General features: G+C 37.9%; 2 protein-coding genes across 2 annotated transcripts in view; both read right to left on the bottom strand.

Annotated features, from left to right (window-relative positions):
* The window catches only part of ST3GAL6 (ST3 beta-galactoside alpha-2,3-sialyltransferase 6), a 53,798-nt gene that overhangs the window by 3,902 nt on the left and 22,960 nt on the right, over positions 1-26,936 (bottom strand). Inside the window, exons 4-8 of the mRNA XM_049785657.1 lie at positions 24,077-24,180; positions 22,144-22,207; positions 6,955-7,050; positions 2,218-2,404; positions 1,992-2,129 (exon numbers count right to left, since the gene is read on the bottom strand). Coding sequence (XP_049641614.1) covers positions 1,992-2,129; positions 2,218-2,404; positions 6,955-7,050; positions 22,144-22,207; positions 24,077-24,180 — 589 coding nt within the window. The remainder of the gene's footprint in view (positions 1-1,991; positions 2,130-2,217; positions 2,405-6,954; positions 7,051-22,143; positions 22,208-24,076; positions 24,181-26,936) is intronic.
* On the bottom strand, positions 13,351-14,225 carry LOC126025951 (melanoregulin-like). The gene has a single exon (XM_049785669.1). The coding sequence runs from the start codon at positions 14,223-14,225 to the stop codon at positions 13,581-13,583; it is 645 nt and encodes a 214-aa protein (XP_049641626.1). The 3' UTR covers positions 13,351-13,580.

Genomic DNA, 26,936 nt, shown 5'->3' with positions numbered 1-26,936 from the left:
ACCCCTGAGCGTTACCGGGTGTGGCCCAAAAACAAAAAAAAAAACAAACAAACAAACAAAAAAAGAAATCATGTATATTTATATACATATATGTATATAGTTACGATTTTTGAGGAGGAAAGAACAGGAAAAATCATCCAGTCTCACCGACTTTGACATTTCTCCCCATTTCATGTCCTCTATTTGTTTTCTTCACAAAGTAGTGCACTTCATCCCATACCATCATTTTCATGTGTAGACTTTTAATTCCTTTCTATACATAACACCCCCCAGAACCTATGTTAGCAGAATCTAACCCTCAATTAAGCTCAAATCCAAGCAACAACTAATTCAAAAGAAATTTAGCAGGTACTATATATGTGCCTCAAGTGTGTGCTCAGTATATCCAATATTAATTCTGTTCCCCTAGTAAATCCTTATTTCTAAGAGCACAATTAGTCCTGGCCTTTTTCTGCCCCCCCCTTAAAACAAGCACTCAGACAACAGCTATATCATCTTCCTATAACTCCAAATCTATCTTTGTGTTTTCAGTGGTCATTCCTCTTAAGGGCTGTTTCTGTTGCTATAGTATCTTTTTTTAGTATACAATACCCATGTCATCTCTCAAATTTATTCCTATAATTATCCTCTTCATCAATATTTTCTGTTGAATCACTCCTTTCATCATACATATCATTTGTCTTTTAAAAACAGCTTTCCTTGATCTTTGGTCCCCTCAAGTATTGTTCTATTTTTATGTACCCCATTCTAGTAGAACTCCCTCTAGAGAGTTTGTCTCCTTTGTTCATTTTTTTATATTTCTTATATTCATTAATGAAATTCAAGATGATTTTCTTCTCTATACCATCATCACAAATACATATAACCTCTGTGTTTTTAAAAACAGGACTTATTTTTTTCCTTGGTGTCTGGACAGTTTCTGAGACATAAGACAACTCTACCTGGAGCAATGTTCTCATTTGGCTTCTAGGAAACCCTGTTTGGAACTTTAGTTTACTTACAAATAGTTCTATTTGCCATCTTTAAGTATGATCAGAATATACATCTGCTTTTAAAGATACTTGTTTGTAGAATAGATTTAAAAAAAAACAAAACAAGGAAATTGATCTGATCAAATCTTAATTAAGGAAGTAAACACTGAAATGTTAAAAAAAAAAAAAAAAGAAAACCCCACAAAATGTTCAGTGGGGACTGGAGAGATGACATAGTGAGTAGGCCATTTGCCTTGGGTTTGATTCCTAGAATCTCGTATGGTCCTCGATCCTGCCAGTAGTAATTTCTGATTGCAGAGTCAGTAGTAACCCTAAATGCTGCTGGGTATGGCCCCCAAACAAAACAAGTTAAGAATTTGTCCTTTTCTTGCAGAATTATTAAGAAATGGAATTCCATTGCCAGGACATTGCTCAGCAGAAATCACACATGTACAAAACATTTACATTATTCACAGATTGGGGAAGCTGCCACTGTATATGTCAGGACAATCATTTCTGGAGGATGTGCACAAGCACATAAAGTAATGAAATTTAAAGAATATAATTACATGAGATTTCAGTATTGCTGTAATTACCATTTTCTTCCTCTACTACTGCAGAAATATGCCTGGACTACTTTATTTCCCTTCTTTCCCTTCCCTCTGGTTTTCCTGTAATATTTTTATTGCAGAGTTCATCAGATACTTCTTTTTAGACTAAAAGATGTTGCACTTCTGGAGCCAGTTCTGCTACTTAAGCACTCAGTAGCCCATTAACCATCTCACTCTTCCATAAGACACACTTAACTGCCGAACATTTTGAGTGAAAGTGATTTGAGCATGCAGAAGGAAATCCAGGGGGACAGGCAGGGCAGGGAGTAGGGGAGAATGTAACAACCACAGATGAAAAATTCCACTAACTCAGATTTGGTCCTCAGAAGTTCTGGTTCTGTTTTGAGAACCCCTGAGACCTACCCAGGGGAGAACTTTTATTTGAGATCATGCAAGGAAATAAACATACCTGATCTTTGGGAAACACTTTTGGTAAATGAAGCATTTTATAAGCTGCCATTCTGATAATGAAAGGATCTAAAATTCTGATTTGATAGGGCTTATAGATGAGGTTTAAGGCTGGTTTCTTCCAAAAACCCTTAATGTTCTGAAATAAATAGAAAAATAGTTATGTATTTCTTTTTTTTTTTTTTCATGGAAGAAAAGGTAATTGGAAGTTCAGTTTGCCAACTTACTATTTTGTCACCTGTCAACAAGCTCCATAGCCACCTTAAATCAGATGGCTTAAAAGCAATAAGAATTACTGTAGTATTAGGATCATAATGATTGGGATCTGAAAAAACAGATTCTGGATAAAAAAGTCGGAAGGTTGTCCTTTTCCCAACGTCTTCTTCATGTCCTAAAATAGGACCGTCATTCATTCTGTGGGTAAAGCACACAAAATGCACAATAAGTACCATGTCCATCATAGTTATCACAGATTTCAAAGTTGAGTATCAGCCTCATATGGAAGGTACCAGGTAATCATTTGTTCATATAGAACTGTCAAAGACATTACTCCCTAACAGCAACTGCTTGGTCTAAGGCATACATGTTTTATTTTTTTGACCATTAATTTGAGCCCTTCATAAATTAGTAATACCCCTAGTAACAATGAAGATTAAATAGAACACATATGGAAACAAAGAACAATGGAGAACTAATGTTGAGAGTTTGGAAGCCAACCAGACAAATCCCCTTAGATTTGCAGTAAAGGGCCTTCTAGTCTAAAATCTATACTTACAAGGTTACAGTCATGTATCACAGGGATATGTTTAATGGTGTCATTTATGGCATATCGTTTAAGGCAATGCAAACACCCACCAAAACTTCAGACCAAAATAAAATAACTGTATAATTGCTATATTACAATCAAGCACAGCCAAATGAATATCTGTCACTAGAGTGAATTAAAGAACTACAAACGGTCTTCTGTGTATACTCTGCTGAGTTTAAACATGCACTATTTATATGCACATTGTGAAGACATGCTATTAAAAGAAAAGCTTTGTTTCCAAAACAGTGTCACTTTAGAGGAGAAACATTGTCTACCCTTTGACACAGTTCTATGTAATATAAAAAAAGTTCTACAAACGCTTGAAAAATTACTTTCATAATGTTGGCCTCCTGGCATTCACACAAGGGTTTTCTATGGCTCCGAGATGGTGAACCTATGGCACTCGTGCCAGCAGGCCTTGCAGCTGGCACGCAGGAAGATCCGCAATTAAGATATGCGGCGTGTGCCGCATAGTTTTTAGATACTAAAATCTTGTTATTAAGGTTTAATTGACGTGCTGGCACTTTTGAGGAAATTCTTTGGTTTTGTATGACAGTTTGGGCACTTGGGCTCAGAAAGGTTAGTCATCACTGCTAGTCATCCAATTTTAAGAATATAAGAAACTATAAGAAATTTGTGTGAGTCAAAATAGTTTTCCAGATAAATTTTCACAGCTTCCTCAAAAGGGATAACAGAAAATGAGGTGATCTTCCTAGGCAATAACCCAGCAAAATCCATAGGCACTAGAAGGTCTCCCTAATGTACTGCCCCAGAGTGCAAGCTATTCCTACTCTTCAAAAGACTATTTAAAACCAAAGTGCACCCAATGTCCCCAGCTGACAACCTCAACCCAACCTTTCAATGAGGAAGTGGAAAAGTCCTTTTTTCTGCCACTTAACATCTGTCGGAGGACAGGCAGCTATAGCCACAATTCTAGTTTGTATTTTTGTTTTCCCTTCATCATACTAGCTTTTCACTCAAATAATTTCCAACAGTTTATTAATTAATATGCTATAGGATCTCCTTTTTTTAAAAGGCATACAAGACAAAATTCTGTGATTCCATAACCATCTCCATGCCTCAACTTCACAATAAACTGTCATGAGTTGCCTATACTGGATTTTCCACTTAACCTCTCATCCTCTCAACTCTACTTACTCTTATTTACCCTCACTTATCAAGTTTACTTTTCTCAAGCAGTTGGATTCAACTTGCCAACCTAATGGTCTTGGTTTTGTCTTACAGGGCTTCTCACCAGCACTGGCCATAGTCAGTCCCTCCCTGTCTTAAATACAAAGTGATCTAGTCTTCCTACCTTACTGAAGATATGTATGTCTCTTCTCCTTTTTTATTCAGTTTACTTTTAAAGGGATATCAAAGTCACACCTTGATGTCTTGGGAGAGGGAAGAAGCATATATTGCTGAAGATCATACAGGCCTTACATATGTAAGTCATACGTATAACTCAAGCCACATACCTAGCCCAGACTTTAAGTGTTGAATATTCTGAGTCAGCTAGGGCATTCTCCATCATTCCCTGATTAAATTCATCTAGCTCATCATTTAAATACAGCTTAGAAGCCACTCATTATCATCAAGATTTTATTTTACCAGTCCACTTGACTTTCCAGTGTTAGGCTAATACATATCTAATACTAACATATTAATACAGAAAGTGATTCTCTGAAACCAGCTAGGACCCTAGTTTCCTTGAACTTAATAAATGATACCAGGGGCCAGCAAGACAACTTAAGTGTTTATGCACAGATTTGGCATATGCAAGGCTAAGTTCTAAACCCAGCACCACATTACCAACACCCCTTCCCCCTCTACACACATATACACTGCCTATATACCACTGATACAGTTCTGATAGACCTCAAGCACCAACCCCCCTCAAAAAAAAATTATACCCAACTAGGAGCTTCTAAGCACTACTGGAGAAGGCCCATTTTTGTGTTCTTTTTTATGTTTTTTTTGTTTTTGTTTTTTTGTGGTTTTTGGGTCACACCCAGCAGTGCTCAGGAGTTATTCCTGGCTCCAGGCTCAGAAATTGCTCCTGGCAGGCACAGGGGACCATGTGGGACGCCGGGATTCGAACCGATGACCTCCTGCATGAAAGGCAAATGCCTTACCTCCATGCTATCTCTCCGGCCCCTAATTTTTGTTTTTAATAGTTCTATTATCCAGCTAATCTTTCAAGTTCAAAATATATGAAAGTCATCAACAGATCCTAATGAATACCTCTAAATCATGTCTCAGTCTATCAATTTATCTTATTTGTCATAATATTTTTTCCAAGTCACAATACCTGAATAAAATGACTGCTTTCTTACTATCCATGGCTATGCCACAGCCAGACTATGTTAGAAACATAATCAGGTGCTGGAGAGCTAGTACAGGGTTAAGCACTTGCCTTCCACATGCCTTACAATGGTTCCATTCCCACCATTGCATATGGTTCTCTGAGAACTGCAAGAGTGATCCCTGAGCACAGAGCTATAGTATGCCCTAAGTACTACTGGATGTACATCCAGGTAAACATATATTTTAACATATTTAAATATATTTATAAATATATATGAGATCTCATTGTTCTCTTATTTAAAATTCTTCAGAAGTGTCTCGTATTTAAGATCCAAGTTTCCGATCATTTATAATTTTTTAACTTTTTTTTAACTGTTTTTTTTATGTTGTCTTTCAAAACCAGGATTTAATCTCCAGACTGTACAGTGAAAATTATTTCTGCTTGAATTGGTATGCTCTAATCTTCATCTGCCTAGAATTATATAACTTGAGTCCAGCTAAGTGTCTCCTTAGAGTGAAAGTGCTTTACTCATCCATTCCCAAGTAATGATTCAGCCTTTTAGCAGTTTTTTAATTGTATGGCATTTAAAATTACATCTTACTTAATTACTGTCTTTCCTTTTATAGAATGCAAGCTTCAGAGAAAGCAAGAACAAAAGCATTGCTTTTGTTTTTATCTTTCATATCTTTTAAAATTAAAAATACATGATTAACTTTTTATTACAGTTTAACGTGGTTAATTAACTTTTTGTATTAGTTTATTTTGGTATATACAGTTCCATCACTACCACCAAAGTATCCAAGACCCTCCATGAATCTCCATTTATTACATCCAGGCCATTGTCATTTCTTTCTTTCTCCCCACCACTTATCAGATAGTCTCAAGTCTGTGACCTGAGACCAAGGGTTTGTTTTCATTTGATATGATTTATTCCCTTATTTCTCTATATACTATAAATAAATGCAATCATCTAGTATCTATTATCTGCCCTCTGACTTAACTTTCCTTCAACTTGATACCCTTAGTTCCATCCAAGTTGCTCTGACTTACATAATTTCATTTTAAGAATATTTTTCTTATTTATTGTTATATCTATTGCAGCTAGCATATTCAAGAAACTAAACTAAGAGCTGCTAAATGAATTACCTGAAATCTATGCCTGCTCTAGCCAATTGTAGGAGGAAAGGAGAAGGTGTATAATGTCTTAAACATATAAAGCAAGTCCTTTTTCTTTTAAAACATAAAATGGGCAACCAAGTGAAGTAGAAAGACAAATACCAGATGCTTTTATTCAGATGTGGAATATAACAAACCAACGTCTGTAATGTACTTCATTTCAAAGTAATAAATGTCCATTTAAAAATATTTAAATGTTCTTGGGGCTGGGGCAGTGGCGCAAGCAGTAAGACATCTGCCTTGCCCACGCTAGCCTAGGACAGACCACAGTTCGATCCCCTGGCATCCCATATGGTCCCTTAAGCCAGGAACGATTTCTGAGCGCATAGCCAGAAGTAACCCCTGAGCATCACTGGGTGTGGCCCAAAAACAAAACAAAAAATTGAAATGTTCTTCACCTAACCAACCACCTGACTAAAGTTTAACATAAGGTTTCCTTGAGAAGGGAAAGGGAAATGGAGGGCAGGGTGAAGGTCTGCAGTGGAGGGTCTCTGATTTTTGAGTGGTGAATGTGATGTAATAGCATACATTTAGAGACGTGTGAACCAATACTCCTAAAATATAAACAAGTATCAGCCAACATTACCATAGTAAAAATGAGCTTTAAAAATAGAGTTCGTAAATATTATTTTGAAATAATCCTAGGTAAGCAAATAGGAAATATATATTTACCTTATTATTACATCATAGGAGTCAATTTTTTCTCCTAAAGACTTATTCTTCAAAATTCCTCCATTACCAATGACAATACACTTTTTACATGGTACACTGTTGAGTAAATAGACAAATAAAAGATTAAGCCATATGTTACCAAATTGAAAAACATCAATAATCTGTCTATATATTCAGGACCCAAATGAACTTGTTATATAAGTAAAAAAAAACAAAACAAAACAAAACAAAACAAAAAAACACAGAATCACTTGTAACACAGAGATCTGAGGATTAATTATAAAGATAAAAGATCCAAAAATGGAAAAGTATATCATCATTATCAGTCCAAACATGTTCTCTCATTTAATTCTCATAATAACCCATTACAGAAAGTTCTATATTCCCATTTTTAGAAATCAGGAGGTTTAGAAAACCTGTTGGTAATATCTTAAAAGTCATACTACAAAGAGACAGAACCAGGAATTCGACCAGAACATTTGGACGACAAAAACACCCATTGACAATGGATCTTGCATTTTACTACTAAGTGAATTTTACCTGAACTATTCTGTTTCCACCAGCTTCCTCTATTTCCCTTTGATTCTAGCTCTGAGTTACTGTTGATTCTTTGAGTATGAATTTAGACCAGCTGAAATTGGGTGGGAAAGTCCAGCTTTTCTTGACATTACATGTATTTCCTTTAATTTCTCAAATATGTGATGGCTCCTGGAGCTAGTCCAACATAAGTCAGAAGTTCACTCTGTGTTCCTGGCAAAAATGTTGAAAATGGGACAGGAAGGAAACTTTTTGTTCTAGTTTGTATCTGCTTAGGACCATATGGATTATGTACCATCGGCTATCAGCAACCATGGCCCTGGCCCATCTACCTACAGGAGTCAGGGAGAGGCTTTATGATACCTCGAATCAACCATTGCCTGAAATGAAAGGCCTAAACCCAAGCCCTTTAAAGAGTACAACATTCATGCTGACCTGGGATTCTCAGCCTTGATTCCTGACTATCTGACCCCCAGTAACCTAAAGCATGCCTAAGGAAGATCTAGAGAAACACCAGCATTTCCCCAGAGGTTCTTAATCTAGGGGGAAAATTTTTTGACCTACAAGCCTAATATTAGAAGTTGATGCCAAATGAAAGCTGGGCTGAGTCCCAAACACTACCAATTCCTTAATTGCTTTTTAACAATAAACTGACAGGCAAAACCTCAGTATTCACAGAACTTCACATTCAGGGAACTTCCCCTTACGAATTGAGAAGGATTATAGGTGGTCATGTCGCAACTTATTTGTGGGCACAAGAGCATCATAATACGAAAAGTCCCCACCTGTCATAATAGCCTCATCCCTGGTCCTTACTCAAGACTTCAAGGTGCTGGGCCTGCTTTTGTGCTCTACAAAGACTCCCACTCAACACAGAAAAGGGCAAGTTGAAACTAACAGATTCTTTTACAGGGACCTAAAGGTGCCACTGTTTTGGTTCCTATGTCCCCTCTCTCCATCCTCTTCACTCTGATGGTTCCAGGAGAGTGAAAAATTCTAATCCTTACTAACCCTTACTCAAGAGAGCTCCAATTCTAAAGTCACTTTATAGTTCAGTGGGAAGTTCACTTTCATTTTTCAATTCTGTCAGCCCTCTAGGGCCAGAGGAAAAATAGGAAAAATTTACCAATGACTCAGTTTGAAAAGAATTCTGTCAATGACTTAACTTTCCTTCCTGGTAGGAGATATTGAAAAGACACACATTTTATTGAGGATTACATTTGACATTAAATACTTTATAAGTGTCCCTATCATTACTATTTGGCTAGAATTCTCAGTATCCCCAGACATTTGGAAAGTATGTCCTGGTTCTGATACCTGGTGTGAATCTCACACCTCATATTTCATTCCTTTCTTCCCAAGCATATTTGTGATTTATCATCACTGACTTCATCCATCTGGCCTGGTTTATAACTTCCTCTATTTCTTTATGTATAAATGAGTAACTTCCTGTGTCTTTTGGGTGATTGGATAACTTCATCATTTTTCATTAACACAATCTTCATGCACATACTGCTATAATCAAAACTGAGTCCCTAGAAATAAGGCTGATTTCATTTATTCTTCATCTTCCCACCTAAAACCTGACTCACGTGCTATGCTTTTAGTCACTGTTAATGGAAAATCCGCAGAGCTGCTGAAATTGTAAAGGTAAGAGTTTATACATCCCCCAGGTGAAAGGCATGTTTCGCCTTTCATTAATTTTAGTATTGCCAAGTGTGTTACTAATCCAGAGAGGAAATCCCAAAACTACAGTGAAAGTAAAACTCAATTTTTCAGTATAATACCTATTTACCCACAGATCTGTGCTCTCTCTGTTTTGAATGCTTTTTGGCATTCCTATCACCTATCAGGAACATCTTATACATTAAAATATATCAGTTCATTTAAAGTGGGTACCACTCTCAAGGAGATGCCATTGGTTATATTTTTATTGCCACTGCCACTATGTCTTGCAAGCAGAGCCCATCACTATAAACAAGAGTGATCACAATCCTCTGCCAGTGACTGATCTTGAGGTGGCCATAGGTAAATCTGTTCCTGGCAATAATTGTGAGATCTATTAGAAATTTTAGGAAAGGGGCCGGATAGGTGGTGTGAAGTGGTAAGGCATCTGCCTTGCTGGCGCTAGTCTAGGATGGACCGCAGTTCTATCCCCCAGCGTCCCATATGGTCCCCCAAGCCAGTGATTTCTGAGCATATAGCCAGGAGTAACCCCTGAGTGTCAATGGGTATGCCCACCCCCCAAAAAAAAAGAAATTTTAGAAAAGACTCTTTATTCCCAGCAAAAGAACAGTTTGAATGAAGCACTTTCATCAACCACTTTCCTTCTGTTCTATATTGACACAGTCATAATAGATATAAGAAGAGTAGGCAGAAAAAAGCAGGGGTCTGATAACATTAACCATACTACTGAGCCATTAACTCAATCCCGTAATCAGAGCCTTTCCATGCTGACATGCAGGCTCTCAGAGCTGAAGTATAGGGTATGCTATTCAGATAGCTATAGGCATGGTTTTGAATTTCCTAGAGTGGTATAACCCTGGTATAACCCAATCAACTGCCATGGCCAACCAACCCTAGAAGATGAAACTACAAACCTACAGCCCCTACAACTATTCTAACTCTGAGGAAGGTTCATAAATGGAAAGCACATAACTGTAAACTGTGCAAAAGGACATAGCCCAGAAAAAATATTCAACTCTTTATTTTAACTTTTGTTCTGGGGGCATAATCTATGGTTCTCAATGGTTGCTTCCAGCAGTACTTGGGAGATCATATGATAACAGAGTTCCAATTCTGCATGGGAAGCATGTGCTCCAACCCTTGGGCTATCCTCCTGTGCCTTGACCAGTATTTGAAAATCACTCTTAAGATGATTTTCAATCATCCCCCAATGCCCTATGATAATACTCAATGGTCTGTTTGGAGACTTGATCGTTCTGGTTCTGCCGTTCTACACATCTGGGCTCTTGGGCTTAGTGACTCATCCTCTATACTTCTATATACCTCTTTGTGAAGCAAGGGAATTGCTAAGTTGTTGAGTGTTGTTTGCTCTTCTGTTTTGACTATTTCCTCTGGCACAGGTCCCAGCATTTCTCTATCTTTATACCATCAGCAGACCACAACACTTGCTGCAAACAGGTAGCAGCTGCCACATTAATACACACATATAATAACATCAGGAGGTAGAATCACAGCATCCCCTTGCCCTCAAGTTCACTTCCTGGCTGAAACTGCTACCATGTGCAAAAACCATGCAAAGCCAAGGCTAGTTTAGGTAGTGAGGCAGGCATTGAAATTCTTAGACCTTTTAGAGAGTAATGTAGATAAACACATTTCTATATCTTAAGATCTCAGTAGAAGTTCTTGAAGGCCATGCTCACATCCTAACTGCAGGCCCATCTGTTCCCTAATATCCTAACATCCTTGAGTTCTATGGATGAGTAATCAGGAAGTGTTCACATATCCCGTCCACTTACCAGGCATGAACAAACTTAAAACACAGGTGCTTCTAGTAACTAAAAATTTTGCATAGAGTTACCCTATAACTATCTATTCAGGGACTCCAGTATTCTTTTTAATATTCATGCTTGTAGAATGAAATGATAGTGGTAGGGACCCTGTTTGTGCATTTTAAGCAAGAGCTGAGGTTTGGGGGTTCCTAATTTCTGCTGCCCTGATATATAAATGTGTTGTTTGTCCCAATGAACAGGGAGCAGAGTATGAGTTGGATAAACATTTTGTTTATCTAATTCAGTCACTGTTGCCTACTTTTAGGCACTTGAACTTCTGTATTACATTTTATGAGCATTCAGCGTACATGCATTTTATGGTCATCTCAGATGAAAGCTTTTTATTTTGAAATAATTCTAGAATCTTAGGAACTTACAAATTTAGTGTGGCCAAGTCCTGTTTGCCCTTTACCCTACTTCCCCCAGTGATTGCAGTGATGTAACCATTAACCATTAACAGCTACAGAGGCTGACACTGTTATAATATGCATGTAGATTTAATTCCACTTCCCTCTTTTACATAAAGTCAAATTTAGAAACAACTTGCTCAAGGTCACAGTGTGGGTAGGACTGACCATTTTACTCTGTTTCTTCACAAATGCTGAGCTCCTTTTACTTATGCCCTTTTCTGATCACCTGCCGTAACTTCCCCCTACGAAAGCTCATTTTTTTCTTTTTTTTTTTTTTTAAGAAGTAGAAAAATATATTAGAAAGTAGAGGGAAAAAAAGGAAAAGAACCTCCTATGTGTGCCCATAGGACTAAGTTTGTTATTTTTCTTTTTCTTTTTTTTTTAAAGATTCTCAATTATTGTGGGCCCGGAGAGATAGCACAGCGTTGTTTGCCTTGCAAGCAGCCAATCCAGGACCTAAGGTGGTTGGTTCGAATCCTGGTGTCCCATATGGTCCCCCGTGCCTGCCAGGAGCTATTTCTGAGCAGACAGTCAGGCCCCTGAGCAACGCTGGGTGTGGCCCAAAAACCAAAAAAAAAAAAAGGATTTTCAATTATTGTTTATTTCTATTTGTTTCACTGTTTCTTTGTCTTACAAAAGCCTACAGAAGTAAGGAAAACTATCTGCAGGCTATTTATAAACTGTGTGAGGATTAAGTTCTATATATAAAAAAAATAAAACTTTCAGCTTACTAAACTAGGATGAATTCTCCTGAAACATGTCAGCTAAAATGGTCTGCAATACAATGATAAAAGGAGAACATGGGTTTCCACTAACAAGTACTTTTAACAATGCATTCACTGCCAAATGAGCTAGTTAAAAAAAATAGAAATGTTGGGGCCGAAGCAATAGCATAGCAGATAGGGTGTTTGCCTACCCCAACATCCCATATGGTTATCCAAGACTGCCAGAAGTAATTTCTGAGCTCAGAGCTAGGAGTAACCCCTGAGCACTACCAGGTATGACCCAAAACACTTGAAGAAAAAAAAAGGAAATTTTCAAGTGCCTTGGACAGACTCAAATCTACAAAAGTAAAAATATTGCCATAGTTTTCAGCAACATACTGATAAATCCTACAAGTTCCTAAAGTCATTTCAATAAACTATACCTTGATTTCTCATCAAATTTCTAGCTTAAGAAGAAACTGGTGAAGCTGGGCTTCTCGGCTGTTGTACAAAAGCAAACGACACAGAAAGCATTACTTCACTTTGAAAATCATCCAGAATGGATAAAAGTTCAGTAACAACCTTTTCCAATACAATGCTGCCTGCAGAGCTACAAGTCTGCTAACAGCAGTTTCAGGCAAGTTCAAGTATATAAGCCAAAAACTAAAGAGAAAAAAGTGGAGGAAACAGGCACCAATCCTTTTAGTTCTTCAGTTAAAATATCAAGAGTTTGTAGACTAAAAGTAGACAGTATATAAAACTGAAGTAAAGGACATCAAAATGTCAAGAATATAAAATGTTTGTACCACACTGAAAACAAAAGTTCTTGATGTCTAGTAACAGAAATTTTGCCTAGAGTCATTCTAAGTGGAACGTTGACCAGCACTCCTAGGCAGTTCTTTCATTTGTTATACCTACTTACTCTTCTGAATAATTATGACTGATGCAATAATCAAAATGATGCCTCTGACCCCTTCAGATATTCTAAATGCTTTTCCAAATAAAAGAACGGTCATAAAATCTCTAAATCTTGGTGTTAGACTGCATTACAGAACAAATATTTCAGTATTCTAGGCTCAGTGAGAACTCTATTAATCTTATACTTGGCAGAATATTCCATTCTCCCAATAATATTAATGGGTAGATATTATTGTACAATCAAAACCAAAACCAGAACAAGTTCTTAGAGTCTGTTTTATCATTAAACATTCCCAACCAGTTCTCTTCAATGCTGTTTCCATGTAGTTGGGACATTTCATAGAAAAATTAGTGTTTTCCTCATGAAGACCAGATATCCAAACCCTTATGTTGGTAGGATTAAATAGCATGTTTCAGTTGCTTTCACATGTCTCACATGGTTCACTCTCCTTGGTCATTTTTCTATGAGAATATGTTCAATTTTGGGTCCAACTTTAAGTTTCTGTAGAAGATTTCAATTCTGCCTACTCTCGGCCTTCCCTTTAAGGACTTGGAAATGGAAGATAGTGCGGTTCTTTTAGGCCATCTGCCAAACAGGGGACTCCAAGTCTTTTGGGGTAAGTTTGACTAGCAATTTTCAGGAACTCTTCTGCTGCATCAAGAGCAATCAGACGGTCCACCACAAAGAGGTATCTCTCTGAGAGTTCCCAACTTGTTGGGAAAATATTAGTCTCTTCTGCTAGTTTTAACAGTATCTCTCGAGCTTTCCTGGTGTTTTTAGAATCACTGATGGTGCTGAGTTTTGTCACTGACAACAAGGAGTCAGCTTCCTTTTGAAAACCTAAATCTTCTAAAATGTGCTTCCAACGATTTCTCACTTCCCTTCGAATCTGTCGCAGAGTGTAGATATCATAGTTGAGTTTTTGCCACTCCTCAGAGTCTTTGGCCTGTTGATTGTGAACAAAAATTAAGTTGTATAGTACTCGGTCATCATCTGCCTCCGTGTGCGACACATCATGAGGCATGCTCCACAAATTCTTCTCATCATCTCTTGCCAGAGTTGAACCAAATGAGGAATACAGATTGTTACTGATCAAGGGCTCCTTCTCGGGCATCCCAGGCTCCGGGTCCAGGCACTTGCACCGACAACAGCTACACACGGATCTCAGCCAGTCCCGCAGCCCCATGGGGAGCGAGGAGCCCCTGCGCATCACGCCGCGGCCGCGGTAACGGACGAAGCTGCGGACAGAACGCGTGGCAGGCAGTGCAGCCCGGGCTAGGCACTGCCTCGCGCTCCCCAGCGCCTGTGTTTTGTTGGGGGCGCGGGCTCTGCTCGGACTTTTTCTCTCTTTCTCTCTCTCCTTCTCGTTTGTTATTTTCAAGATAACCTTTTCTAACTTCTAGAGAGTTTCATAAATGGAAAAACATGGGGGGGAGGGGAAACTACAATTTTGCCCTGATAAATTAAAAAAAAAATTTGCCACATCAACCCCCCCTCCAATTTTTTTGCTTTTTTTTTTCTTTTAATTTTATTTATATTTATAGCATCTAGATAGGGGCTCCTGCCTGTTTTTTTGTTTTTTTTTTTTTTAACAGAACCATAGAACATGAATCATCGTGTTCTGTCTCATTTCTATGCCTTCCTACAAATTGAGAAAGAAAAAGTAATGGGACCCATGGGGCAAGTGATCTCAGGAGCACTGAATTGAAATAAAAAATGGTCAAACCTAAATACCCAAACCCAAAGTCAATGACAATAGAATCAAAGACCAAAGCTACAAAAAGCTATACACAAAAAGGACCTCTTCCACTAGCAGTCCAGTGTTCTAAGGGTGAAGGTAAAGGATGCATGCTGGGAACTATGGTGGAGGGAGGTCAACATTGGTGGTGGGAATGGCCCTAATTCATTGGCACTATGTATCTTGAATACAACTGTGAAAGACTTCTAATTCTCATTGGTCTCTATAAAAATTATTTAAAAAGTGGTTTGTCTTTTCCCATTAACTGTTTTTCATTAGCTAAAGGTAACATGGCAGCATACTATTATAAATATAATGTGTGATATTGTAGTAGTATTACTGAACTGTTCAGTTTATTATTTTTATAAATGTCTTAATTTTAAGTACTGTGATTTACAGTTCTGTTAATGATACATTTTTTTTGGGGGGGTTTTTGGGCCACACCCATTTGACGCTCAGGGGTTACTCCTGGCTATGTGCTCAGAAATCGCCCCTGGCTTGGGGGGACCATATGGGACGCCGGGGGATCGAACCGCGGTCCTTCCTTGGCTAGCGCTTGCAAGGCAGACACCTTACCTCCAGCGCCACCTACCCGGCCCCTAATGATACATTTTTATGTGTAGTTTTTGACACCCAGTGCTGAAACACTATGTTAAGATAGGTTTTTTTAAGTTTATATATTCATTAATTAATAGATTGGTTTTGGGGTCCCACCTGCTGATGTTCAGGGGTCACTCCTGACTCTGTGCTCAGAAATCGCTCCTGGCAAGCTCAAAGGACCATATGGAATGCTAGGAACCGAACCAGGTCTGTCCTGGGTCAGCCACATGCAAGGCAAATGCCTTACTGATGTGCTATCTCTCTGGCCCCATGTCAAGACATAGTTAAGACATATGCTAAACTGGTTCCTTTTGGACTTGATAGATATTACAGAGATTAAGGTACTTGCCTTGACTACAGCAAACCTTGGTTCCATCCCTAGCAATGCATAAAGTTGCCCAAGCCTGACCAGAAGTGGTCTCTGAGCACAGAACCAGAAATAAGCCCTCACTACTGGGTATGGCACATAAACAATAAATAAATAGATTCCTTTTATATTATGTGAGTTTTACATTATAACAAAACTTTGGTCAACTATTTTTTTACTTTTTCTCATACTGAAAATAACCTGGCTCAGAAGAAGAGAGAAGGTCACTTAGAACATTTAAAGTATCTATGATCTTCAGGATGAGAGTTAAGAAAAATATGTTTTTCTTCTTTATTAATGTCAGCCTAAAGAAGAGCCTATTAGAATTTAGTATTTTTTTTTAATTGAGTTCAGTTTGGGGGCCACACCCAGGACTGCTTAGAAGTTACTCCTGGCTCAGCACTCAGTGCTCACACCTGGTGGTGCTCAGTGGATTCTTCATGGGGATCCAATGAGTGTCAGCCAAGAGCAAGACAAGAACCTTAACCTCTGTACTATCTCTGTAGTCCATGACTATGTATTTTATTTTGTTTTGTTTTGGGGCCACACTCGGTGTCTCTCAGGGATTACTCCTGGCTCTGCACTCAGAAATCACTCCTGACAGGCTGGGGGGACCATATCGAATGCTGCAAATCAAACTGGGATCAGTACCGAGTTGGCCACGTACAAGGTAAATGCCCTGCCACTGTGCTATCATTCTGACCCCATGGCTACATATTTTTAAAAGAAAAAAAGCTAACATATATTCTCCATGATTTTTTACATGTACTCTATGTTCTTGTTCAATCTTACAAAAGAATTAAAAAATCCTAATAAAAGTTGTTTAAGGCTTAAGTTTCATGAAATAATTAGGATCTTTGTAGTCCTGAACATCATAAAGAGCCCATCAAGAAGAATACGTAATTCCTGAATCTCCTCCTCTGACCACTTCAAATGATGTACAGTTTCAGAATTCTACTTGTGACATAGTATTTCCTGTTGATTCTCTACTTGTTAAAATTGAGGGGGAGGTGCAGGATATCAGAAGAACATATTTCTTGGCTCTAACAACAGTTTTCTCATCCTTACAATGAGGGAATAGGACTAGCAAATGTCTATCCTGTCTGCCTTTGAACATCTTTATGCTTTCATTGCTTTGTTTTTTTAGTGTATACAACACAGTAAAAACAGGTTAGGTTCAGTTATTAGGAATATTTAAAGATTAGTTTACCAGCCTCACTATTAGCCTGACCTTGACCTGCAGGGTCACTGCTCAGAAAATTCAGAATATAAAGGAAGTGGCCAGAGTGGTAGCACAGCGTTAAGGAATTTGCCTTGTACACGACTGACCCAGGATGGATGTAGATTTGATTCCCGGCATCCCATATGGTCCCTCGTGCCTGCCAGGAGGGATTTCTGAGCTCAGAGACAGGAGTAACCCCTGAGCACCATGGAGCACCCCCCACCAAAGAAACCTCAACAGAATATAAAGGAAAATTGCATTCTCTGTTCATATATATATATGTATATCTCTGTTCATATATATATATATATATATATATCAAAGAGACAAATAAGGGGCAGGAGTGATAATATAATGGGGAGGGTGTTTGCCTTACATGTGGCCAACCTGGGTTTAATTCCAAGCATCCCATATTGGTCCTGTAACCTGCCAGGAGTAACTTCTGAGCGCAGAGCCAGGAGTAACCCCTAACCACTGCTAAAGTTCCCCCTCAAAAAAGACAAGTAGAATATGAAAATAAAATGAGAGGCCAGAGTGGTGGCGCAAGTGGTAAGGTGTCTGCCTTGTGTGTGCTAACCTAGGATGGACCACGATTTGATTACCCAGTGTCCCATATGGTTTCCCAAGCCATGGGCGATTCTGAGCGCATAGCCAGAAGTAACCCCTGAGTGACACTGGGTGTGGCCCAAAAATAAAAAAAAAGGAAGAAAGAAAATGAGCAATGCACATAATACTGTCATATGATGCCATCCTTTCAGAAAACAGATGATTGCTACCACAAAATTAGGTGTGTGTGTGTGTGTGTGTGTGTGTGTTGGGGGTGATGGAGAGGACAGGCCAGTTTTTATAAACTGAAAATTTTTCTTCAAAAAGTAGATTTTTCCAAACAACATGAAAGGGGTGTATGATTGTAATTACAATTTTTTTTTGTTTTTTGTTTTTTTTTTTTTTTTTTTTTTTGTTTTGGGGCCACACCCGTTTGATGCTCAGGGGTTACTCCTGGCTATGAGCTCAGAAATCGCCCCTGGCTTGGGGAGACCATATGGGACGCCGGGGGATCGAACCGCGGTCCGTCCTATGCTAGCGCTTGTAAGGCAGACACCTTACCTCTAGCGCCACCTTCCCGGCCCCTGTAATTACAATTTTTGAGGACAGATTTTATGTGTTTATGCTAATCACTTCCTTTAGTGATTAGCAAAAAAAAAAAAAAAAAAAACTAGAATGATTTAAATGTCATTCCTCTCTCATAGAGGGTTTTGGCCAAACACACATACCTGTTCTCTTTTCACTTTCTGACCCACATTTTTTAAGGCAAATAAACTTATAAAAAGACTGCCTCAATTACTTTATTAGCATTATTTTAAAATAGGAAATAGATATCTATAAAACTTGCTGTCTCGGGGTCGAGAGATAGCACAGCAGTAAGGCATTTGCCTTCCATGCAGCCAACCCAAGACGGACGGTGGTTTGAATCCCGGCATTCCATATGGTCCCCTGTGCCTGCCAGGAGCCATTTCTGAGTACAGAGCCAGGAGTAACCCCTGAGCACTGCCAGGTGTGGCCCAAACAACTACAACAACAAAATGCTATCTCCAAAGATCTACAGCATCAGGGCAAGAGAGATAATACAGTGAGTAGGGTATTTATCTAGCACATGGAAAATTAGGTCCAATCCCCGACATCCCATTTGGTCCCCTGAGCACCACCAGGAGTGATCTCTGAAAGTAGAACCAGGAGTAAGCCCTAAAAAATTATGGGCCGTGACCCCAAAGCAAAACTAAACAAAAAGATCTACATCAATGAATTCTTTAAGCAGGTAGTTAGCCTGGTAGAACCAAACTGGACTTTAGAATCCCAAAACTTAACAGACACAGGAGAAGAAAATAGTAATAATAAATAAATAAAAAAATACTAATGAAGATTGCTAGTTGCCCTTTAGTTATCCAACTTTCTTTGTCCCTTAAAATAAAGCTTAAAAAAAAAGTTCCATAGCTTGTGGAATAAAGGTTATTTTATTTACAAGCTTCCACCTTGATGGCACTGAACATGGATGTGGGAAGAGCTTAGCTTTCAATTTACCAACTGGCTCTCTCAAACCAGTAGACATAATAGACTGTTAGATATGACCTCTGGGAAATGTTCTTAAAGAATAGAAGGGCTAGAGAAATAGTGCAGTGGATAGGGAACTTGCCTTGCATACAGCCAAGTCAAGTTCAATCTCTGGTATCACAAATGGTCTTCAATGCCCCACCAGGAGAGGACCCTGAGAGCACAGAATCAGGAGTAAATTCTGATCACTGCCAGGTATGAATCAAACAGTTTCTACCCACCCCCTACACACACACACAAACACACACACACACACACACACACACACACACACACACACACACACACACAGAGCAGCTATAATCTAAAATGAAAAATAGGTTCAAAAGGACATCTCAAGATTTAGCCAGTCTTCTATAATGAACAAGAATATAAACAAAACATAAAACAAGCAAGTTTCTGCCAATAAGACTTCCTCCAGCACAAATGGCTCAGGGCAAACTCCCCCAGGATCCCTTCAAGCCCTCTCCAGGAGAGATTTCTCTAACCTTGATTTTTAAGTGTGCTTTTTGTTTTGTTTTGTTTTCGTTTGTTTGAGAAATGGGGGGGGGGGGGTGGTGTGTGTGTCCTAGGCCATTAGAAAGACACGTGGCTAAAAAAAAAAAAAAATATTCTGCTTTCTTGAAGTTTATCTGAAATGTATATCTCAGATCTGGATGGATTGTTAATTTTTTTTTTTGTGATGTGCTGTGGGTTCCAGTCAATTAAAGAATGAGTTACTTGAAATTTAAGTTAAATTATGTGAACCCCTCAAGAAAGTCAATATATTATTACCTTCTATTTTCGAAGTCTAGCTTTTTCAACTATTCTTTCAAAAATCTCCCGGAAATAGGTTTTAACACACCTAACCAGCAATTTAGCCAAGCTGACTAACAAGTGTGAACTTATAAACGTGGGTGGCAATCTATTCATTCTGGGGTGTTATCCCAGGGTATTTTCCAATCACTCACTATGTGAAGGGCCTCCTACTCTACATTAACTAAACTCCAGTCTCTTGATAACTTCACTCTAAAGTGCTCCTATGCTATTAGCATATTCTAGGCCTCCTCACCTCTACCCATCACCTTCCAGCACAGGTGATGTTATTTGTTGTGGTTAATAATGGTGTGAGGGTGCCCACCCACACCCACACCCACACAAGCAAGCTCAGTAACAAAGAGTACATATGACTAAGTCAACAAAAAGTGAGGAAAGAGCCAGGTTGAGACACAGAGATAACAAAAGAGGTTCTGAAAGCAATCAAATAAAACTATAGTTTAGCACTCAAAGATCAGTCCTGGTAAGCTCAGGGGACTTTATGAGGTCCTGGGGTTTGAACCCAGGTCAGCTGCATGAAAGGCAAGTAACTGATCCACTGTATATTCAATTCAACTCCTAGAGTCTAGTTTTGTGATGGAGTCCATATTAAAAAAAAAAAAAACAAAAACTAAGTTACATAAAAGTATCCTGATAGTAGCTCACATTTATAGGATGATCAAGTATCTTTTAAATATTTGCAGATATTTATGCAGCACAAATATTTATGAAAAAATCAATATCATTAAACATCTAGGCACTGCAGATAGAACTATCTGGCTTGGTTTACTTTCATGTTTTACTAGTCTTATATAAAAATGACATGCTTTCTAGCTTTAATTTATTCATCTAAAATGGATATTATTAAGCATGCTTTGCAGCTAATTTGTACAATTTAGTATGCACTGATGTTAGCATTCAGCGTAAGAGCTGCATAAAATAGTTTATTAATGATCACTATGTAAACTTTATAAGTGAATATATTTTTAAAATAGAACATATGTAATTGCTATTATATGAATTGGAATTCACTACATGACTACATCAATGGTATAATTTTATATTACTATAGGTAATACAAACTGAAAAGAACCAACAAATACTACATAAATCATAATCTGGAACCCTATGATAAAAAAGTAAGACTAGGAATAAAATCTAGCTTTCCTGTAAAATCTGTTTGCATTTTTATGGTTCTCTATGCTTATCCTGTTTCTATTCCCTCTAGCACTTATAGAGGCTGGAGCAATAGCACAGTGGATAAGGCACTTGCCTTGAATGTGGCAGACCTAGGTTCAATCTCTGGGATCCCAAATGGTCTGCCAGAAGTGATTCCTGAGTGCAGAGTCAGGGTAAAGTTGGGTATGCAAAATAAATAAATAAATAAATAAATCAAAAAATAAATCAAAAAATAAACAAACCTAATAAATAGCATCTCTATTTTCTCAGTTAAGAAGGAAAATTGTCCTACTCCTGGAGATTGCTACTTACCTCATTCATTAGCTAAGTTTTGAAGTATAGGTTCAAACAGTGGAGAAACAAAGCCTACTTCAATAAATAAAATAAGTTTTTTTGGTTCAAGTTTATTTTATTCCTGAAGGGTTAAATTCACACTATAATTTTCAAAATTACCAACAAAATTATCTTTGTCAACCTGTATAAGCAAGCATTAGTTGCCTTCAGATATGCAAAATAATAATAATAAAGGGCGGGCCCGGAGAGATAGCACAGCGGCGTTTGCCTTGCAAGCAGCTGATCCAGGACCAAAGGTGGTTGGTTCAAATCCTGGTGTCCCATATGGTCCCCCGTGCCTGCCAGGAGCTATTTCTGAGCAGACAGCCAGGAGTAACCCCTGAGCACCGCCGGATGTGGCCCAAAAAGCCAAAAAAAAAGGGCAATTTCAGAAATCCAGTGTTAATGTAAAACAGAAAACTACCTTCACAAGTTGAGACTACATTTAGGATCACCAAGGCTGTAAACTAATGAACAGGGAATTTGAATTCAGTTCATTAGTATCAGCCACTTAAGAAAAGATGAAAATGATCTGACATCGAACTAGCTTTGCTCACCAAGACAATCTTCAAACTTCTGAGACAATCATTTCTTCAGCTTCTAAATTTTGTAGTTTATTTGAAGAGTAATAGACACAACAGCTAGAGGTTCTAGTTATGAAAAAGAGATCTGGAATTTTCTACAGCATTTTATATCTTGTGGGCACTTACTTTGAACACCTTAAGTTAAATGGTCAAAGGAAAACATGGAAATAAACTCACTTGTCAGATTCATCAAAGAGATCACAACTCTGGAGTTTTGAAAGTGCAATTCGAAAATATTCCGCTAGAAAACAAATAAGATATTATGAATAACAGATATTGTCACTTCTTAAGACTATAGTAAGTAATCTCGTTCTTCCGATCCCCCAAATCCATTTCCAACTAATATGTTCATATTGTGTTTCTTCTGTGGTGAAATTAATGCTGCCACAGAAATGAGACAACTCTATTCAGTAGGCATATTAAAAATAATAGGTAAGGGTGCCGGAGAGATAGCATGGAGGTAAGGCATTTGCCTTTCATGCAGGAGGTCATCGGTTCGAATCCAGGCGACCCATATGGTCCCCTGTGCCTGCCAGGACTAATTTCTGAGCCTGGAGCCAGGAATAACCCCTGAGCACTGCCGGGTGTGACCCAAAAACCACAAAAAAATAATAATAATAATAATAATAATAATAGGTAAGCTAAGAATACTTTCCCAACAGCTTAGGTAAATGTTTAATCAGAAAACAATAATAAATATAAAAATAAAGATAATTTTGAATCTGCTGATAGTATAAAAATTATTATTTGACAATGATTAAGTTGTCAGATCTTTTATTATCTCTCTCTCTCTCTCACACACACACACACACACCAAGGTCACTTGAAGGAAAATCAATTCAGAAATCTCACAGCCGCTATCACTTGGGTTTTTAGTCCTTATCAAAGACATAAAAGTGTGGGGCTGGAGCGATGGCGCAGAACGGTAAGGCGTCTGCCTTGCCAGTGCTAACCTAGGATGGACCGCGGTTCGATCCCTCCATGTCCCATATGGTCCCCCAAGCCAGGAGCGATTTCTGAGTGCATAGCCAGGAGTAACCCCTGAGTGTCACAGGCTGTGCCCCCCCCCAAAACTAAACAAAAATCCCCCATAAAAACCATAGAATTAGGAGCCAGGGAGCTAGTACAGAAGATAAGGCTGTTGCATTACATATGGCAGAACTAGTTTGCATTTCCAGCACCCTAGATGGTCTGCTGAGTATCCCTAGGAGTGATCTATCCCTGAGCACAGAACATAGTAAGCCCTGAGCACAACTGGATATAGTGCAAAAATAAAATATAAATATTTTATGGAAAGAGAGAGAAAAGATAAAGCTACATAAAACAAATCAATTGTCATTGAACAGAGGGAGAATGAAATAATTCCCTATATGTTTAACAAAATAAAATGTTCACTTATTAAACTGAAAGACTGTCCAAACACTAGAACCTGAAATAATATAAATCTCAAAGGTGAAGAGATTAAATGAGAGAAAGGGGAAAATTAACACCAGGATTATCCTGCGATTTCTAATTGTAAAGCAATAGAATTCAAGTGGATCATATGGTGGCTAAACAAAATAAAATGTTGTTTCTCGACAACAAAAAAATCAACTTTTTAAAAATGCCTCTACTTTAGAGCCAGAGATAGCAGAGTGGGCAGAGCACTGGTCTTGCTTGTGACAGACTTAGATTCAATTTTCAGCACCTCATACAGTACCATGAACCTACCAGAATGATTCCTGAGTGCAGAGCCAGGAGTAAGCCCTGAGCACAGTTGAGCATGGCCCCCAAACAATTGTAAATAATATCTTAAGGCCTCTAGTCTCTATACTACCTGGAAACACTTAAGAGTTTATATTAGTGTACATTGTATGATTGAAATCAATCATGAAAAAATTTGTAACCATGGTACTAAAATAAAGTAATTGGAGGAAAAGGAGAAATTTAACTTAAAAAATAGTTTATATCTTGAGGTTTAATTCCCTTCATTCCATTTCAAAATCATACCACCTGCAATCAATAAAAAAAAAACCTGAGGTTTTAATTACCTTAAAATTATTTAACATATGGAGTTCACAAAATACTAATTATATATATAACAGGGAAGAGTAAGAATAATACAACTGACCTGATGTTCTTGTCCCATAGGGCAAATCAAACTTATCACTACCATACAAGGAAGCAATCTTTTTAAAGTCATATGCACACATAAAAGGGTGAAATTGATGGAATCTGGAAAAAAGAATAAACAATGATTTTATCACATGCTTACAATATTAACTGGCTTTTAAAAATAACAACTAAAAATACTTATAGCATATCATTCATATTGTTAATACATTATATGTTGTTGGTTCTTATGTATGTAAATAGTAATAGTAAATTATATATTATCCTAAATAGCATTGACTATTACATAGAATGGACTATGCAAATAATGGGTACTATGCAAACAGAAGAGCAATTCTTTGCATAAAATGGAATAAAAAATTATGCTATTGCTGTTGTCAAAATGGTGAGGGTTGAAAAGAACATTTTAAAAATCAGTAACAAGATCAGTGCAAAAACCAAGACCACCAACTATAGAAGACTGATTAAAACAACAGTGATGGAACAGAACTTCTAGAATCGTAAAGAAAGACTCCATCCTAGGCTGCATAGGGGAGCGTGATGAACGTGTATGGAGTCTGTAGTTATTCCCATGACAGTAGACTTTAAGGGCAGAGAAACCCTGTATTTCTTAGGTCAAGGGAATTTCCTTTCTAAAATCCTCAATATTTACTGTGCCTATGCGAAAAAAAGAAAAAAGGCTGCACAAAAATTTTTTGGTTTTGTTATTGTTTGTTTTTCCATTTTTTTGTTTGTTTTTGGGGTGTGTGTGTGTGTGTGTGTGTGTGTACTTTGCTTTGTTTTTATTTCAGGACTGTGGTTATTGTGTGATAGTTGTCTTTATTGCTGTGGTGTTTTTTGAATTTTTTGTTTGACTTTTTTTTGTATTGTTATGTTTTTCTCCCTTTTTCCCTTTCTTCTCTCAAATTGATATTTATAGCCTTTAGAAGAACTCCTCCCATTTTTTGCTTGTTTGATTTTTGCCCCATTTTATTTTTTTTTTCTTTTCCTCAAACAGAACCACAGAACTTGAACCATCTTGTTCTGCCTCACAAATGGAGGGGGAAATAATGGAGGGTACCAAGACAAAACAGTTATATGATCATTAAGTGGAAATAAAAAAATGATCAGATTTAAACACAAAATCCAAAGCCAATGACAACAGAATCGATCCCCAGGGGCCTGTGAGGTGGCGCTAGAGGTAAGGTGTCTGCCTTGCGAGCGCTAGCCAAGGAAGGACCGTGGTTCGATCCCCCAGCGTCCCATATGGTTCCCCCAAGCCAGGGACAATTTCTGAGCGCTTAGCCAGGAGTAACTCCTGAGCATCAAACGGGTATGCCCCCCCCAAAAAAAATCGATCCCCAATCTACAACAAGCTAGACACAGGGGATCACTTATACTAGCAGCCTGCGAGGTAATAGAGGGGGATATGGGATGCATGCTGGGAACAGGGGAGGAGGGAGGACACCATTGGTGGTAGGAATGCCCCTGATTCAATATCACTATGCACCTAAAATATTACTGTGAAAGGTATGTAATCCACTCAAAAAATATTATTAAAAATATAAAGATAAGCTCTGGTACAGCTGAGGATTTGTGTACCAGAAAATAAAATAAATATTGCAAAATCAAAAAAAAAAGAAAGAAAAATCAGTATCATGTGATAACAGACTGTACAAGAAGAAAACAAAGCAAGTAATAGGGAAAAATAACAACAATAATGACATTAGGCCACTCAAAATGAAAGAGTATCAAGCAAATTAAATTTTACAACACAGTTGTAAAAGGAAAATTATATTGAAATTTAGAGACAAGAACTAATTTTCCTAATACCATGAAATTAAAATGAACTCACAAAGAATAAAAAAAATGGCACTTGTTCTCATATAAAGGATTAAATACATTTCAATTTCAAATAGGAAAAATGTTTATATTTTAATTAAAGGTAAGAAAAAGATCTTAGAGCTCATAATATTTTTACCTAATAGATGAGTTGGCTGCATCATAGCAATCAAATTGAATTAATCTTTACCACATCTCCTCCAAGAGGCTCCACCTTTTAACTCTATCTTGTTCCTTTCTTACAAAATATTCAGACTTGAACACCAAACCAACAACTACAATAGAATTGATACCCAATTTACAACAAGTACAAGTGGAGAGCAGCTATGCTAGCATTATGGGGGATAAAGGAGGAAGATATGGGATGCATGCTGGGAACAGGAGGGGAGAAAAGACAACAGTAGGGGTGGGAATGCCCCTCATTCATTGTCACTATGTGCCTTAAATATTTCTATGAAATAATTGTAATTCACTTTAACCACAATAAAAATTAAAAAGAATTGAACATAAAGTATTACTGGGGCTTCATGAAAAGCTATAAATAAACAGCAATAGACTAAGAGTGAAAAAGTTTTGTTCTCACTTCAGGATCATTCATCATTGGCAACTCGCAAGAGCTAATAATCTGCTTCATGCTCAGACAAAGGAAACAAGCAAAAGATTAGCCCTTCCTGTTTGAGACATGATATGTGCTCCTGATTCAGCCCTGATAATTCTGGAAGCTTGAGGGTCCAAATAACCTTAAAAGGTCATTTTCAATGTTAAAGTGGATTCTCCCTGCTCAGGATCTGACCTGTGAAGAGTAAATGTCAAGTCTCCTCATTGAAGATTCAGACTCACACATCATCTCCCAATCCTGCTTGCGAAAGTGAACCACAGATGACTTGGCGAGACAATAGAGGACTCTGTTCCTATGAATATGTAGGGGTAATGGTGGGCACTCAAGATACAAGTCTATGGTGATTCACATCAGCAATTCAGGCTGGGTGACATTTTATTTCTAAATGAAAGAATTGTTCAGCACCGTGTTTCATACA

The sequence above is a fragment of the Suncus etruscus genome, chromosome 13 (genome assembly GCF_024139225.1).
Source record: "Suncus etruscus isolate mSunEtr1 chromosome 13, mSunEtr1.pri.cur, whole genome shotgun sequence".
Classification (NCBI taxonomy): domain Eukaryota; kingdom Metazoa; phylum Chordata; class Mammalia; order Eulipotyphla; family Soricidae; genus Suncus; species Suncus etruscus.
This window is presented reverse-complemented; position numbering and strand designations above follow the sequence as displayed.

Excerpts from the sequence above, each read along its gene's own strand:
- LOC126025951 (XM_049785669.1), bottom strand. The coding sequence starts at position 14,225 with ATGGGGCTGCGGGACTGGCTGAGATCCGTGTGTAGCTGTTGTCGGTGC.